General features: G+C 44.5%; 1 protein-coding gene across 1 annotated transcript in view; it reads left to right on the forward strand.

Annotated features, from left to right (window-relative positions):
* Positions 1-14,975, forward strand: part of LOC126141559 (uncharacterized) — a 447,793-nt gene that overhangs the window by 319,738 nt on the left and 113,080 nt on the right. The window contains exon 4 of the mRNA XM_049915262.1: positions 2,104-2,400. Within this exon, the coding sequence (XP_049771219.1) occupies positions 2,104-2,400 (297 nt within the window). The remainder of the gene's footprint in view (positions 1-2,103; positions 2,401-14,975) is intronic.

Raw genomic sequence — 14,975 nt, forward strand, 5'->3', positions numbered from 1 at the left:
GATAGATGGCGCTGTAATAGTCACAAACGTATAAGTACGTGGTATCACGTAACATTGCGCCAGTGCGGACGGTATTTGCTTCGTGATACATTACCCGTGTTAAAACGGACCGTTTACCAATTGCGGAAAAGGTCGCTAACGTGGTGATGTATGGCTATTGTGATCAAGATGCCCAACGGGCGTTTGCTATGAATGCTGCTCGGTATCCTGGACGACATCATCCAAGTGTCAGGATAGTTACGCTATTTAAGGAAACAGGAAGCGTTTAGCCACATGTGAAACGTCAACCACGACTTGTAACATATGATGATGCCCGAGTAGGTGTTTTAGCTGCTGTCGCGGCTAATCAGCACGTCAGTAGCAGACAAATTACGCGATAATTGGGAAACTCAAAAACGTCGGTGTTGAGAATGCTACATCAACGTCGATTGCACCCGTACCATATTTCTATGCACCAGGAATTGCATGGCGACGACTTTGAAAGTTGTGTGCAATTCTGCCACTGGGCACAAGACAAATTACTGGACGATGACAGATTTTTTGCACGCGTTCTATTTAGCGACGAAGCGTAAGTCACCAACAGTGGTAACGTAAACCGGCATAATATGCACTATCGGGCAACGGAAAATCCACGATGGCTGCGACAAGTGGAACATCAGTGACCTTGGCGGGCTACTGTATTGTGCGGCATTATGGGAGGAAGGGTAATTGGCCTCCATTTTATCGATGGCAATCTAAATGGTTCAATGAATGCTGATTTCCTAGGTAATGTTCTACCGATGTTAGTACAAGATGTTTCATTGCATGACAGAATGGCGATGTACTTCCAACATGATGGATGTCCGGCATATAGATCGCGTGCAGTTGAAGCGGTATTGAAAGCATATTTCATGACAGGTAGATTGGTCGTCGAAGCACCATACCACGGCCCGCACGTTCACCGGATCTGACGTCCAGGGATTTCTTTCTGTGGGGAACGTTGAAGGATATTTGCTATCGTGATCCACCGACAACGCCTGACAACATGCGTCAGCGCATTGTCAATGCATGTGTGAACATTACAGAAGGCGAACTGCTCGCTGTTTGGAGGAATGTCGTTACACGTATTGCCAAATGCATTGAGGTCGATGGACATCATTTTGAGCACTTATTGCATTAATGTGGTATTTACAGGTAATCACGCTGTAGCAGCATGCATTCTCAGAAATGATAAGTTCACAAAGGTACATGTATCTCATTGGAACAACGGAAATAAAATGTTCAAACGTACCTACGTTCTGTATTTTATTTTAAAGAACCTATCTGTTACCAACTGTTCGTCTAAAACTGTGAGCCATATGTTTGTATCACAAAGCGAAAAAAGTGGTGCAACTAAAACATTCATATTTCTTGAAACTTCCAGGCAGATTAAAACTGTGTGCCGGACCGAGACTCGAACTCGGGACCTTAGCAAAGGTCCCGAGTTCGACTCTCGGTCTGGCACACAGTTTTAATCTGCCAGGAAGTTTCATATCAGCGCACACTCCGCTGTAGAGTGAAAATTTCATTCTAGAAACATCCCCCAGGCTGTGGCTAAGCCATGTCTCCGCAATATCCTTTCTTCCAGGAGTGCTAGTTCTGCAAGGTTCGCAGGAGAGCTTCTGTGAAGTTTGGAAGGTAGGAGACGAGATGCTGGCGGAATTAAAGCTGTGAGGACGGGGCGTGAGTCGTGCTTGGCTAGTTCAGTCGGTAGAGCACTTGCCCGCGGAAGGCAAAGGTCCCGAGTTCGAATGTCGGTCCGGCACACAGTTTTAATCTGCCAGGAAGTATCATATCAGCGCACACTCCGCTGTAGAGTGAAAATTTCATTCTAGATTCATATTTCTTTACGTACTACACTAATATGTAATAAAGAATGGGGGTTATTGTTAAAAAAATTGCGGGGTTGTTGCTCCAAAATATCTTAGAGTCCTTCGTTTTAGGTTGTACACAAGCGATCTGCCAAATCTGAGCCGAATCGGTTGGCCGTGTCTGAGGCCTTCCCCTTGTTAGAAGCACTCGCTTTGCACCACCCGTGTCGCGCCTCGGCAGACGAGCTGCGCTGGTACCCGCGGCTGCCGGCAGGTGGCGCTGTGGACGGTGTGCGGGCTGCACTGCGACCGGTACTGCGCGATCGCAGCGCCGCTGCACTACGGCGCGCTGGTGAGCGCGCGGCGCGTCGCGGCCGGGCTGGCGGCGGCGTGGGCGGCGTCGCTGGCGCTGGCGCTGCCGCCGCTCTTCCTGGCGGCGCCCGCCTACCGCTACAGCGCCGCGCAGGCCGGCTGCGCGCCCGACGGCGCCGCCGCCCTCTGGTACTCGGCCGCCTACGCCGTGCTCGCCCTGCTGCTGCCCACCGCCGTCATCCTCGCCTGCAACGTCAAGGTATGACGCACACCAGCTCGCCACTCTGTAAACCTGGGGCAATAAACATTTTGTGGACCTTGAGATAGGCAACCCAACTTACGTAATCGGCGAGGTAGCGTATGAAGTAAGTTGGGTTGCCCATCTTAAGGACGCGAAATATGCTCTAAGAAAAAAAAAGAAGCCGCACCACGTAAGAATTACCCGAATGGGGACGGAAATTGGTAGTTGTCGCGTAAATATACAGAAAACAAATGATTACAATATCAGAAAAAATGGGTGATTCATTCAAAAGGAAGAGCTTCACAAATTAAGCTGAACAGTAAGACGTTGGCCCACATCTAGTCCTTATGCAAGCAGTTAGTCTTGGCACTGATTTTATACACTACTGGCCATTAAAATTGCTACACCAAGAAGATCACGTGGTACAGACGCGAAATTTAACCCACAGGAAGAAGATGCTGTGATATGCAAATGATTAGCTTTGCAGAGTATTCACACAAGGTTGGCGCCGGTGGCGACACCTACAGCGTGCTGACATGAGGAAACTTTCCAACCGATTTCTCATACACAAACAGCAGTTGACCGGCGTTGCCCGGTGAATCGTTGTTGTGATGTCTCGTGTAAGGAGGAGAAATCCGTACCATCACGTTACCGACTTTGATAAAGGTCGGATTGTAGCCTATCGCGATTGCGGTTTATCGTATCGCGACACTGCTGCTCGCGTTGGTCGAGATCCAATGACTTTTAGCAGAATATGGAATCGATCGGTTCAGGAGTGTAATACGGAACGCCGTGCTGGATCCCAACGGCCTCGTATCACTAGCAGTCGAGATGACAGGCATCTTATCCGCATGGCTGTAACGGATCGTGCAGCCACGTCTCGATCCCTGAGTCAACTGATGGGGAAATTTGCAAGACAACCATCTGCACGAACAGTTCGACGACGTTTGCAGCAGCATGGACTATCAGCTCGGAGACCATGGCTGCGGTTACGCTTGACGCAGCATCACAGACAGGAGCGCCTGCGATGGTGTTCTCAACGACGAACCTGGGTGCACGAATAGCAAAACGTCATTTTTTCGGATGAATCCAGGTTCTGTTTACAGCATCGTGATGGTCGCATTTGTGTTTGGCGACATCGCGGTGAACGCACATTGGAAGCGTGTATTCGTCATCGCCATACTGGTGTATCACTCGGCGTGATGTTATGGGGTGCCATTGGTTACATGTCTCGGTCACCTCTTGTTCGCATTGGCGGCACTTTGAACAGTGGACGTTACATTTCAAATGCGATACCACCCGTGGCTCTACCCTTCATTCGATCCCTGCGAAACCCTACATTTCAGTAGGGTAATGCACCACCGCATGTTGCGGGTCCTGTATGGCCCTTTCTGGATACAGAAAATGTTCGGCTGCCGCCCTGGCCAGCACATTCTCCAGGAAACGTCTGGTCAATGGTGGCCGAGCAAATGGCTCGTCACAATACGCCAGTCACTACTCTTGATGAACTGTGGTATCGTGTTGAAGCTGCGTGGGCAGATGTATCTGTACGCGCCATCCAAGTTCTGTTTGATTCAATGCCCAGGCGTATCAAGGCGGTTATTACGGCCAGAGGTGGTTGTTCTGGGTACTGATTTCTCAGGATCTATGCACCCAAATTGCGTGTAAATGTAATCACATATCAGTTCTAGTATAATATAATTGTCCAATGAATACCCATTTGTCATATGCATTTCTTCTTGATGTAGTAATTTTAATGGCCAGTAGTGTAGGTGTTGGATGGATGCTGAAGGATATCGTGCCAAATTTTGGCGCGTTACATCGTCAAAATCCCTAGCTGGTTGCAGAGCCCTGCCCATAATGCTGCGCGGTTCTCGGTTAACAAGAGACCCCGCGAGAATTCTGGCCAAGGAAGTGTCTGGCAAGCTCGAGGACAAGCAGTAGAAATTCTCTGCGAAAGGACATTATCTTGCTGAAATGTAAGCCCAGGATGGCTTGCGATGAAGGGCAACAAAAAGAGCTGTAAGATGTTGCCGACATACCACTGTGCTGTAAGGGTGCTGCTAACAGCAGCCAAAGGATTCCTGCTAAGACAACTCGTGGTTGTCAGGCCGTATGGTGGGTGAAGATCAGCTGGTCGGATGGTATCCCACCACGGTCCTGGTCGTCTCCAGACAAAGCTCGCTGGTCATTGGATCCAATTCAAAGCGGCACTCACTTGAAACGTCCCCTTTGAACAATTATACATGACTGTGCTTAAACTGACACGCAATATTTTTAGCGCAACGCAATCTGACTTTCAGTAATCGCTACAAAGAATGGCCCTGACTAACATTAACCTATACCTTTCACAAATCACTTACCTCACAAAAATCTTCGTTACTCGAACTACTGCAGTACAGCGAGCGCCACTACTGCCAGCTAAATAAAAGATTCAAACTACGGAAGGCACTAACTACTGATAGGCATAGTTAGCAAATGAAAAATGATAGAGAACAAACAATGTATTTACCTCAATAGTGTTCAAAAGTCATAATGTATATAGCAGTTCATGATATCCAGTATTACAAGTTTCAAAACTCCGCCATCTCTCTCCCCACATCCACCACTGCTGGCGGCTCACCTCCAACTGCACAACGCTACGCGCTGTTCACATCCATCTGCCCAACACTACAATGGCAGACAACAATGCAAACTAGCCACAGACTGCACACAGCACAGCCAGTGATTTTTCATACAGAGCGCTACGTGGCGTTACCAATAAGAAAACCTAAACAGCCTACTTACACACTGAAGACCATTCTACACCAGTCGATAAGACTTCAGGCACCAATGAAGAGTGAAGACATGTCTGTAGACGCCCCAGACAGCCCTTGGATACGTAACCGACACTCACACCCCATGGAGACCGAAACCCACGTGTGATGATCTGCAGTATCATTTCATTTTATAGCATGATCCCTATGGTCATCATCTGCGCACCCTTTCAGCACAGAGGTACGTTGATGACGTTCTACGCTCCGTTTTGTTACCTTTCATGTCAAGCCATTCTGGACTGACATTTCACCAAGATAATACCTTCCCATACATAATGACGGCTTCCACATTTGTCTTCGTGCTGCCAGAACCTACCTTCACCACCGTCCCACTCGGATGATTCCTTCGTGGTGCTTAGTTTTTCTCGTGTTTTTATTTTGCCCAACCTGGACATACTCCTTAGGCCACCATCCACAGTCCCTCCCAAAACTTTCGAGGCCACAAGGGTGGCAGCTTGAAATACCAATTGTAAACAACCATTGTGCATTCGAGCAGTCAGTTGGGAGTAGACAGTATTAAGCAGTGGAACTGAGGCCACAGCGTGTCGCTGTTGTTATGTCACAAATCTCAGCGGAGCAACATCTCTGAATCAAATGTGCAAGATGCTCTCTAGAATATTTTGAAGATGAGAAAAGTGTGTGCAAAGTTTGTTCTGCATACATCTGACTTCCGAACAAAAACAACGACGCGTTGACACCTGCCACGACTTGACTGAAACGAAAAAGGCGAAAAATTCTTTTCTGGAAAGATTCGTTAGCTGTGAAGAGTCATGTTGCGATAAATATCAACCTACTATAAAACGCAAAATTGCAATAATTCGCATGAAGAGACAACGCTTCGATGACATAACCGATATTCAAGCCAATGTGACGCGCGAGTCGAACAACATCCCAAAGAATCTCCTTTACCACTACTTCACATTGCTGTATGAACGTTCTACGCGTTGTGCGCCAGTAGGGAAGACTAATTAGGCCACCTGCAGTATTAAAACCACAGTCTCACCTTTCCTCTATTTTTTTTATTAATCCAGTCTCGAAACAATTTGTACTGGCGGGATACGCTACATGGCGGAGGATACCTTGTACCACTACGGATCACATTTCCTGTTCCACTCGCTCGCAAATGGCTCGAGGAAAAAGCGACAATTGTGTTTTGTATGAACCACATATCATTATCTTCACTTTCCTTAAGTGAATTATTATTGTTGTTGTTGTTGTTGTTGTTGTATTCAGTCCACAGACTGGTTTGATGCAGCTCTCCATGCTACTCTATCCTGTGCAAGCATCTCCATCTCCCAGTACCTACTGTAACCTACATCCTTCTGAATCTGTTTAGCGGATTCATTTTTATCATCCACGCTGCCCTCCAATACTAAATTGGTGATTCCTTGATGCCTCAGAACATTTCCTACCAAGCGCTCCCTTCTTCTGGTCAAATTGTGCCACAAATTGCTCTTCTACCAAATTGTATTCAATACCTCCTTATTAGTTACGTCATCTACCCATCCAACCTTAAGCATTCTTCTGTAGCACTACGTTTCGAAAGCTTCTATTCTCTTCTTGTCTAATCTATTTATCGTCTACGTTTCACTTCCATACATGGCTACGCTCCATACAAATACTTTCAGAAAGGACTTCCTGACACTGAACTCATACTCGATGTTAACAAATTTCTCTTTTTCAGAAACGCTTTCCTTGCCATTGCCAGTCTACATTTTATATCCTCTCTACTTCGACCATCATCAGTTATTTTGCTACCCAAATAGCAAAACTCATTTACTACTTTAAGTGTCTCATTTCCTAATCTAATTCCCTCAGCATCAGCCGACTTAATTCAACTACATTCCATTATCCTCGTTTTGCTTTTGTTGATGTTCATCTTATATCCTCCTTTTAAGACACTGTCCATTCCGTTCTACTGCTCTTCCAAGTCCTTTGCTGTTTCTGACAGAATTATGATGTCATCGGCGAATCTTAAAGTTTTTATTTCTTCTCCATAGATCTTAATACCTTCTCCGAATTTTTTTGTTGTTTCCTTTACTGCTTGATCAATATACAGATTGAATAACATCGGGGAGAGGCTACAACCCTATCTCACTCCCTTCTCAACCACTGCTTCCCTTTTATGCACCTCGACTCTTACAACTGCCATCTGGTTTCTGTACTAATTTTAAATAGCCTTTCGCTCCCTGTATTTTACCCCTGCGCCCTTCAGAATTTGAAAGAGAGTATTTCAGTCAACATTGTCAAAAGCTTTCTCTAAGTCTACAAATGCTAGAAACGTAGGTTTGCCTTTCCTTAATCTAGCTTCTAAGATAAGTCGTAGGGTCAGTATTGCCTCACGTGTTCCAACATTTCTACGGAATCCAAACTGATCTTCCCCGAGTTCGATTTCTACCAGTTTTTCCATTCGTCTGTAAAGAATTCGCGTTAGTATTTTACAGCCGTGGCTTATTAAACTGATAGTTCGGTAATTTTCACATGCTTTCTTTGGGATTGAAATTACTATATTCTTCGTCAAGTCTGAGGGTATTTCGCCTGTCTCATACACCTGCTCACTACATGGTAGAGTTTTGTTAGACCTGACTCTCCCAAGGCTGTCAGTAGTTCTAATGGAATGTTGCCTACTCCTGGGCCCTTGTTTCGACTTAGGTCTTTCAGTGCTCTGTCAAACCTTTCACGCTGTATCGTATCTTCTATTTCATCTTCATCTACATTCTCTTCCATTTCTATAATATTGTCCTCAAGTACATCGCCCTTGTATAGACCCTCTATATGCTCCTTCCAACTTTCTGCTTTCCCTTCTTTGCTTAGAACTGGGTTTCCATCTGAGTTCTTGATCTTCATACTATTGGTACTATTTTCTCCAAAGGTCTTTTTCATTTTCCTGTAGGCAATATCTATCTTACCCCTAGTGATATGCGCCTCTACATCCTCACATTTGTCCTCTAACCATCCTTGCTTAGCCATTTTGCACTTCCTGTCTCATTTTTGAGACGTTTGTATTCCTTTTTGCCTGCTTCATTTACTGCATTTTTATATTTTCTCCTTTCATCAATTAAATTCAATACTTCTTCTATTACCCAAGGATTTCTATTAGCCCTCGTCTTTTTACCTACTTGATCCTCTGCCGCCTTCACTATTTCATCCCTCAGAGCTACCCATTCTTCTTCTACTATATTTCTTTCCCCCATTCCTGTCAATTGCTCCCTTATGCTCTCCCTGAAACTCTGTACAACCTCTGGTTCTTTCAGTTTACCCAGGTCCCATTTCCTTAAATTACCACCTTTTTGCAGTTTCTTCTGTTTTAATCTACAGTTCATAACCAATAAATTGTGGTTAGAGTCCACGTCTACCCCTGGAAATGTCTTACAATTTAAAACGTGGTCCCTAAATCTCTGTCTTACCATTATATAATCTATCTGAAACCTAGAATCTCCAGGGTTCTTCCATGTAAACAACCTTCTTTCATGATTCTTGAACCAAGTGTTAGCTATGATTAAGTTACGCTCTGTGGAAAATTCTAACAGGCGGCTTCCTCTTTGATTTCTTAGCCCCAATCCATATTCACCTACTATATTTCCTTCTTTTCCTACTGTCGAGTTCCAGTCACCCATGACCATTAAATTTTCGTCTCCCTTCACTATCTGAATAATTTCTTTTATCTCATCATACATTTCATCAATCTCTTCGTCATCTGTGGAGCTAGTTCGCATACAAACTTGTGGTAGGTGTGGGCTTCGTATCTATCTTGACCACAATAATGCTGTTTGTAGCAGCCTTCCTATTTTCCTATTCATTATTAAACCTACTCCTGCATTACCCCTATTTGATTTTGTCGAAAGCTCCAGTGTGTTACAGTGTTTTATTCGAAATCTCGAGGGTTGTAATTCGAGATTTTATTGTATATGCTTATTGCATTAAAATAGATACAGCAACTAACAAACTGTTTTGAAAAGATTAATTTCATTAGATCACTTAACTTAGTTAAGCAGAACGAGCTATAATATTTTTGTTGACGAAATTTCAAAGAGACAAGGAGATACACTCTGAGAGTTTGCATTTTTTTAGGGGAAGCAACTGATTCCTTCAAGATCTCTCAAGCAAACAGTACGTACATGTACCTCTGTTTAAGACCGGTAACTCATTACAAAGTGAAGAACAGTAATTCATTACAGAGTGTGTAAGCAACACAGTGCTTACTTGATATCTCTGCAGCTTCTGCAACATCAGGTTCGCTGACTGAGCCTCATGCGCTCACCTCTGACAACTACCTCGTGGAGTGTGCTCACTCGCTAACTTTCGAGTTAGCGCCTCGTCTAACTGACCAACTCCGGGACGCATTCCCTCCCTCCACACGCGGCAGTCGAAGGAAAACACAGAGCACAGCTTAAATCTCACTTTGGCTTACCTTGTTTTCAGTTACTTTCTGAGTGAACCGAATCTCTCTTGTCGTCTGTTTCGCAATCCTCTATTCGTGAATGGATGGCTGCGAGCCGTTTACAGCCATTTCCGAGAAGATACAGGTGGCTAAATGTGAGATCTGTGTTTGCGAAACTATAGTGTGCAGAATATATCACACCAAATTACTAAATAAAACCAAAAATTGAACCTGGGAAACCGAAGAAGTATGTACAAAGATTTTTCAGTATTTCTTTTACTTTAAGCATCATTCTTATACAAGCGCCCCACAGCAATGTAATTTCCCAAATGACTGGGGTTCAGGCTGGGAGTTGTACATGTATGCACTTAATTTTATAAACAATTTATTGAACACAAATATTCTTCTTGACAAATGACTATAAGTAATACAGCTGAAGTTAAACTGCAGCCTAATTAAAGGGGTGAAAGTAAGAGGATACTAATACAAAATTCCTTCAGCACAATACACCAGAAAACTTCGTTCCAGTAAGGAAAATTATGTCAACAACAATATTTCACAATATATGGCCTTTGGCCAGAGACACGATAGCAGCAAATGGAAACAGCTTCACGAATAACCAATTTACTTACGTTTGAAATTAGCACCCAACCAAATCGACTACCATCGCAAACGACGCACCAGGACAATGCCAGTATCAGCTCACTACAGTGGTACCTGTGCAGCTGTAATTTCCTGTACAGTGGCACATACGAAATCAGTCACGCTGACAGCGTAATAGTGGCAAAGTGATTTCCTATATAATGATACACATGCACTGCTGACAGGGTAATAACAATAAAGTAAATTTCCGTAGGGCACATACAAAATCAATCACGCTCACAGCGCAAAATTAATGGGATCTCTATTGCTTTCGCTTAAAAAAACACTGTCACACGCAGCTTACCATCCCCAGAATAAAAACATGTCGCACTGTTCACAGGGATCTTCCTTATGAAATGTTACTGATACTGGGTCACTCTGAATGTACCGTCTGCATTCTTTACTGTAGACTATGCTGCATCACTCAACGGATCAAAATACTGCTGTCGGTCACTAAAGCACTCTCCTAGTGCTCCACTTGTAATGTGGAAGCCGATATCTGAATCTCCTTTGGAATCGCCGTCCTCTCGCCCGGGAAAAGACACCAAGCCTTGAGTCAAAACAGCGGCCACACGCCACACTAATAAGGGAACCTCCCTATCGCACCCCCCTCAGATTTAGTTATAAGTTGGCATAGTGGATAGGCCTTGAAAAACTGAACACAGATCAATCGAGAAAACAGGAAGAAGTTGTGTGGAACTATGAAAAAAATAAGCAAAATATACAAACTGAGTAGTCCATGCGCAAGATAGGCAACATCAGGGATAGTGTGACATCAGCAGCGCCGTGGTCCCGTGGTTAGCGTGAGCAGCTGCGGAACGAGAGGTCCTTGGTTCAACTCTTTCCTCGAGTGAAAAGTCTATTTTCTTTGTTAAGTTTAGTGTCTGTGTTTTGCGACCGCACCGCAAAACCGTGCGATTAGTAGACGAAAGGACGTGCCTCTCCAGTGGGAACCGAAAACATTTGCTGGATTCATATTGCCCATGGAATACATCTCACGTATTTAATGCACTCTCGTCCAAAGTAGCGAACAGTCAACGGCCAGCCAGGCAGCTTTGTTAGCAGGAATACTCTCACTTCCGTGCGCTGTAATCGACTGACGTCGTGTGTTTCGGTGTTTGTTTAGGTGTAGCGTCCCCATACTACGGCGCAGTTACCTCGCATCGGACGGACAGATAATGACTTTCTGAAAATAAAAAATTAAACTTTTTACGGGAGGGAAGACTTGAACCAAGGACCTCTCGTTATGCAGCTGCTCACGCTAGCCACGGGACCACGGCGTTCCTGAGCTCACATTCTCCTTCATGTTGCCTATCTTGCGCATCGACTACTCAGTTTGTATATTTTGCTTATTTTTTTCATAGTTCCACACAACTTCTTCGTGTTTTCTCGATTGATCTGTGTTCAGTTTTTCAAGGCCTATCTACTGTGCCAGCTTATAACTAAATCTGAGGGGGGAGCGATGGGGAGGTTCCCTTGTAAGCGTCAGTAAGTCCCATACATAGCTCCCGGGTGCTCTAGCTCTGGAGGAGGCTTCCCGTAGTCGGCTGGTCTACAGACTGATTTCGTGGTCAACTTCTCCTCGTGCCTCGGCCCCAGTGGCGCTCGTGTCATTCACGTGCGAGGACAGCCCATCCCCATACCGTGCACCACAGCGACAAGCCGACAAGCTGAACTCGGCCGCATGCAAAACACAGGTGCCGCTCAGCACGGTGCCGTCTCCCTACCCCCCCCCCCCCCCCGTCTGACTTGTGCCAATATAACAATACCGCACATGTCACATGTTACGATATAACTCACTGATCATATGTCGCTTTAATTGGTGATGTACGTATCTTATATTCCCTTGCTGCGGAAACGTAATTGAAACGGTGACCGAGGCCACGTACCGAAAAATTTCAAAAGTCCACTTTAAAAGTGGCGGGCGCTTTCCCATAAGCTTGGCGTCCCCTCTGCTTAGCTTACCGAAAATTCTGATGTACACCCGGTCCCCAATTCTAAATGGATTATTGCGTCTTTTTTCTTTTTTTTTTTATCAGTCTTCTGACTGGTTCCATGCGGCCGGCCACGAATTCCTCTCCTGTGCTGACCTCTTCATCTCAGAGTAGCACTTGCAATCTACGTCCTCAATTATTTGCTGGATGTATTCCAATCTCTCTCTTCCTCTACAGTTTTTGCCGTCTACAGCTCCCTCTAGAACCATGGAAGTCATTCCCTCACTCTTAACAGATGTCCTGTCATCCTGACCCTCCTCGTTATCCATGTTTTCCACATATTCCTTTCCTCTCCTATTCTGCGTAGAACCTCTTCATTCCTTACCTTATCACTCTACCTAATTTTCAACATTTATCTGTGGCACCACATCTCAAATGCTTCAATTCTCTTCTGTTCCGGTTTTCCCACAGTCCATGTTTCACTAGCATAAAATGCCGTACTCCAGACGTACATTCTCAGAAATTAAGGTCGATATTAGTAGACTTCTGTTGAACAGGAATGCTCTTTTAACCATTGCTAGTCTCCTCTTGATGTCCCCCCCTCTCCCCTCCCCCCTTCGTTGTCCATGGGTTATTTCGCTGCATAGGTAGCAAAACTCCTTAACTTCATCTACTTCGTGACCATCAATCCTGATGTTAAATTTCTCGCTGTTCTTATTTCTACTACTCCTCATTACCTTCGTCTTTCTTCGATTTACTCTCAGTCCACTCTTTGTACTCATTAGATTGTTAATTCCGTTCAGAAGATCATGTAACTCTTCCACTTTCACTCAGGATAGCAATGTCATCAGCGAATCATATCATTGATAACCTTTCACCGTGAATTGTAATCCCACTCCTGAGCCTTTCTTTTATTTCCGTCATTGCTTCCTCGATGTACGGACTGAACAGTAGGGGCGAAAGGCTGCATCCTTCTCTTATACCCTTTTTAATACAACCACTTCGTTCTTGGTCGTCCACTCTTATTATTCCCTCTTGGCTGTTGTACATATTGTATACGACCAGTCTCTCCCTGTAGCTTACCCCTCCTTTTTTCAGAATTACGAATATCTTGAACCATTTTACATTGCGAAACGCTTTTTCTAAGTCGACAGATCCTTTGAACGTGTCTTGATTTTTCTTTAGTCTTGATTCCATTATTAACCGCAACGTCAGAATTGCCTGTTCGGTACCTTTAGCTTTCCTGAAGCTAAACTGATCGTCATTTAGCGCATCCTCATTTTCTTTTCCATTCTTCTGTATATTATTCTTGTAACCAACATGGATGGATGACCTGTTAAGCTGAATGTGTGGTAATTCTCGCACTTGTCAGCTCCTGCCGTCTTTGGAATTGTGTCGATGATGCTGTTCCGAAAGTCAGATGGTATGTCGCCAGACTCATACCTTCTACACACCAACGTGAATAGTCGTTTTTTTGCCACTTCCCCAATTGTACTCTTTCCTCCTACCCAATCTCTCCTCTGCATTTATCAGTGGAATTTCCGTTGCACTCTTAATGTTATCACCGTTGCTTCTAATGTCACCGAAGGTTGTTTTGACTTTCCTGTTGCTGAATCTGTCCTTCTGACAATCATTCCTTTTTCGATGTCTTCACATTTTTCTTGCAGCCATTTCGTCTTAGCTTTCCTGCACTTCCTACTTATTTCATTCCTCAGCGACTTTTATTTCTGCCGGCCGCGGTGGTCTAGCGGTTCTGGCGCTGCAGTCCGGAACCGCGGGACTGCTACGGTCGCAGGTTCGAATCCTGCCTCGGGCATGGGTGTGTGTGATGTCCTTAGGTTAGTTAGGTTTAAGTAGTTCTAAGTTCTAGGGGACTTATGACCTAAGATGTTGAGTCCCATAGTGCTCAGAGCCATTTGAACTTGTATTTCTCTGTTCCTGAGTTTCAAGGAACTTTTTTGTTCATCCTCCTTTCATCGATCAAGTGAAGTATTTCTTCTGTTACCCATGGTTTCTTCGCAGTTACCGTCTTTGTGCCTAGGTTTTCCTTCCCAACTTCTGTGAGTGCCGTCTTTAGAGATGTCTGTTCCTCTTCAACTGTACTGCCCACTGCGCTATTTGATATTGCTGTATATATAGCCTTAGAGAACTTCAAGCGTATCTCGTCATTCCTTAGTACTTCTGTATCCCATTTCTTTGCGTATTGGTTCTTCCTGACTAATGTGTTAAACTTCAGCCTACACTTCATCACTGCTTTATTTTGATCTGAGTCTATGTCTGCTGCTGGGTACGCCTTACAATCCAGTATCTGATTTCGGAATCTCTGTCTGACCATGATGTAATCTAACTGAAATCTTCCCGTATCACCCGATCTTTTCCCAGTATACCTCCTCCTCTTGTGATTGTTGAGCAGAGCATTCGCTATTACTAGCTGAAACTTGTTACAGAACACAATTAGTTTTTCTCCTCTCTCATTTCTTATCCCAAGCCCATATTCTCCTGTAACCTTTTCTTCTACTCCTTCCCCTACAACTGCATTCCAGTCCCCTTTGACTATTAGATTTGCATCCCCCTTTAAATGCTGTTTTACCCTTTCAATATTCTCGCACACTTTCTCTATCTCTTCATCTTCAGCTTGCGACGTAGGCATGTATACCTGAATTATCGTTCTCGGTGTTGGTTTGCTGTGGATTCTGATAAGAACAATCCTGTCACTGAACTGTTCACAGTAACACACACTCCGCCGTACCTTCCCACTCATAACGAATCCTACTCCCGTTATACAATTTTCTGCTGCTGTTGATATTACCCTCTACTTAT

This window comes from Schistocerca cancellata, chromosome 1 (assembly GCF_023864275.1).
Source record: "Schistocerca cancellata isolate TAMUIC-IGC-003103 chromosome 1, iqSchCanc2.1, whole genome shotgun sequence".
NCBI lineage: Eukaryota > Metazoa > Arthropoda > Insecta > Orthoptera > Acrididae > Schistocerca > Schistocerca cancellata.